This window comes from Austrofundulus limnaeus, unplaced genomic scaffold (assembly GCF_001266775.1).
Source record: "Austrofundulus limnaeus strain Quisiro unplaced genomic scaffold, Austrofundulus_limnaeus-1.0 Scaffold1131, whole genome shotgun sequence".
NCBI lineage: Eukaryota > Metazoa > Chordata > Actinopteri > Cyprinodontiformes > Rivulidae > Austrofundulus > Austrofundulus limnaeus.
Genome location: NW_013953533.1, coordinates 82,102 through 84,596, shown reverse-complemented (window position 1 = coordinate 84,596; position 2,495 = coordinate 82,102). Strand labels below are relative to the sequence as shown.

Sequence of the window (2,495 nt, the reverse complement as noted above, 5' to 3'; positions counted from 1 at the left end):
TTTTAAAAAAGCTCATTCTGTTGAATAAATAAAACAGTTTCTGGATGTAGAAGCTGAATGATCCGACTGAGTTTTTATTCATTTGATTTAAATGCTCAGGAAGTTTATTTTCAAATAAATACCACAAACAATGCCTGGTTTTTTTTTATTTCTATTAATGCGTCTAATTCAATACAACTTCCGACATCACATTTCACAGCTTTTTGCAGTTTGAAGCAGTTTGTTTCTTGTGTTTTGCTGAAAATAATCCAATCAGAGCACATTTCTCCTGGTTTCATTTTTTTTATAAAACATTCCCGTTCTTCACCACGTTGTTGGAACTTGATGCACGGCTCATCAAGTCGGCTGTTTCTCATCCTCTTTCGATGGAATGTGTTTTATTTATTTATTTATTTATTTACTCCTGCAGACGTGCGTAACTGTTTTAACCGTGTTTGTGTGTACAGCTGTGATCATTGTAATCTAATCCGTTGTTTATTCTGTTGTCCTGCATGCCTGCCAGTGGATTATAAAGGTGGGAATGGCTGTTTTATTTCACCCTGCTCCTCTGTAAATTGTCCAACGGTTCTTGCCGGTAACTCGATAGGTGACCAGTGTAAAAGTAAGAAGCCTTTATCTGCTGCCAAAGCCTGCATACCTCAGATTCTGCCCTCCAAGTTCAAACCACGGCTGGTGCCGCCCGGCGGTGGGAGACAGGAAGGGGCCGTCAGGCGCCCGAAGGCCCACAGCTGCGAGGATCTGTACGCCGGGCCCTGCCACCCCGATGACGGAGCGGAGGACGGCAGCGACGGGCCGCGCTCACTCTGCGACAGCGATGGCGGTGGTCTGACGGACGACCCTCCCGCCATCAGGAGGAGCGTCTCCGAGTTCTCCAGCCTGTACCGGACCATGCACCACATCCAGAGGCCCAGCTCGGTGGGCTGCAGCCCCCAGGGCAGCGTCCGCAGCCTGGCCTCCATGTTCGAGAAGACGGAGGGCGGGAGGTCCGGGGTGGACGGCGGGGGTCACGTTCCGCGGGACAACGTGTCCTCMCGGGTCAGCGAGTTCGAGACCATCATTCAGAGGTCCGTCCCGGCTCCGAACCGCTCCTCCTCRCTGCCGGCTCTGCACAGTCCGGACCCCGGTCCCGCCCCGCCCTACGTGGCCTCTGCCGTGTCCGCCGAGTCCCTGCTGGCCGGCGATCGGACGCGGGKGGAACCGGAACCTAAAAACTCCACGGAGGAGGTCCCGGCGTCGAACCACGAGGCCGTGGAGGAGACGGGGACCGAGTCTGCCGGTTCCTCTGAGGCTGAGGTGGAGCAGATCTTCAGCTCCCAGGACTTCATCCACCAGAACCATCCAAAGACTCCGTCGCCCAACCACCACCACCACCACCACCAGCACCTCCTGCACCACCTGAACCAGCAGCACCTCCTCAGACCCAGCAAATGTAAGGGCTCCTGCCCGGCCTCCTACACCCGCTTCACCACCATCCTGCGACACGAGAGGCAGCAGGAGAAGCCGCCGGCCACCGAGAAGAAGACCACGCCTCCCGGGAACCTRTTCCTCATGGGTCCGGCTCCCTTCAGGCTGCGGAAGAACCTGCACCAGAGCAACCGGACCCCGCTGGCCACCAGGGTGAGCGGAGGCCCCCGACGGCCCTGCAGCCTGTCCCCGGAGCTCAGACCCCTCATCCCGCGGCGCCTCTCCTCCCTGGAGGTCCTGGAGAAGCTGAGTCACGAGGGTAACGAGCAAGGCAGCTTGGATGCCAACGGGAACCCACTGGCAGATCAGCGCAGAGGTTGCTATCTCATCCCTTCACCTCCGTCACCCTGTCCCCCTCTGTGGTCACTCATCTGTCTCGACCCAGTCTCCACCTTTTCCTCCACGCAGCAAACATCACCGCCTCTCATTTCTGGTCTGCGTGGTGTGTTTGAGTTCTAACTGTGCTGTTGAACCCCCTCCATTTCACCCCAAACGACGACAGCTCCGCCCCCACAAAACAAAACAAACACAGATTGAGACGGTAGAGGTTCAGGAAGCTTCTGGTAACATTTCTGAGTTACATCTTTACCATGTGGCGCAGAGGCCGAACCCTTAGAGTTCGTCACATCAGTCTGARGCTGGGCTGCAGCTGTTGGAGAAACGAGACGATGTCGTCAAAATTTATAGAGCTTCTGTTTCCTCTGGTTCTCATTTCATACATTAACCTGTTTCAGGAGGTCTCGATTTAAACTTAAAACCATCTGAGACCACAGCCTGAAAGTCCAAACACTCAAGATTTCACCGGTGATGCATTTTGGTCCAAATCTATGGGATAAAACTTGTAKCAGCAGGAAGTGAATCTGATTTCATTCATAATTTGAAAATGAATGCGTTGGTTTGAAAATAAATTTAACTAAATTGTAACTGAATTTAAAGTTTTGCATTTTGCATTTGTTTTGAAACTGTATTTTGGTTTATTAAAAATTCAGTTTGACTACTTTCACTTTCAGTTCCATAATTCAGATTTTTGT

The 2,495-nt window shown here is 52.3% G+C and overlaps 1 protein-coding gene across 1 annotated transcript; it reads left to right on the top strand.

Annotated features, from left to right (window-relative positions):
• Positions 1-502: 502 nt before the first annotated feature.
• LOC106534284 (sorbin and SH3 domain-containing protein 1) lies at positions 503-1,780 on the top strand (the record flags this gene model as incomplete). Its single annotated transcript, XM_014030868.1, is given in 1 exon segment — positions 503-1,780. A coding segment is annotated over 1 exon segment (1,278 nt), but the record flags the coding sequence as incomplete, so codon positions are not given.
• Between the last annotated feature and the right edge of the window lie 715 nt (positions 1,781-2,495).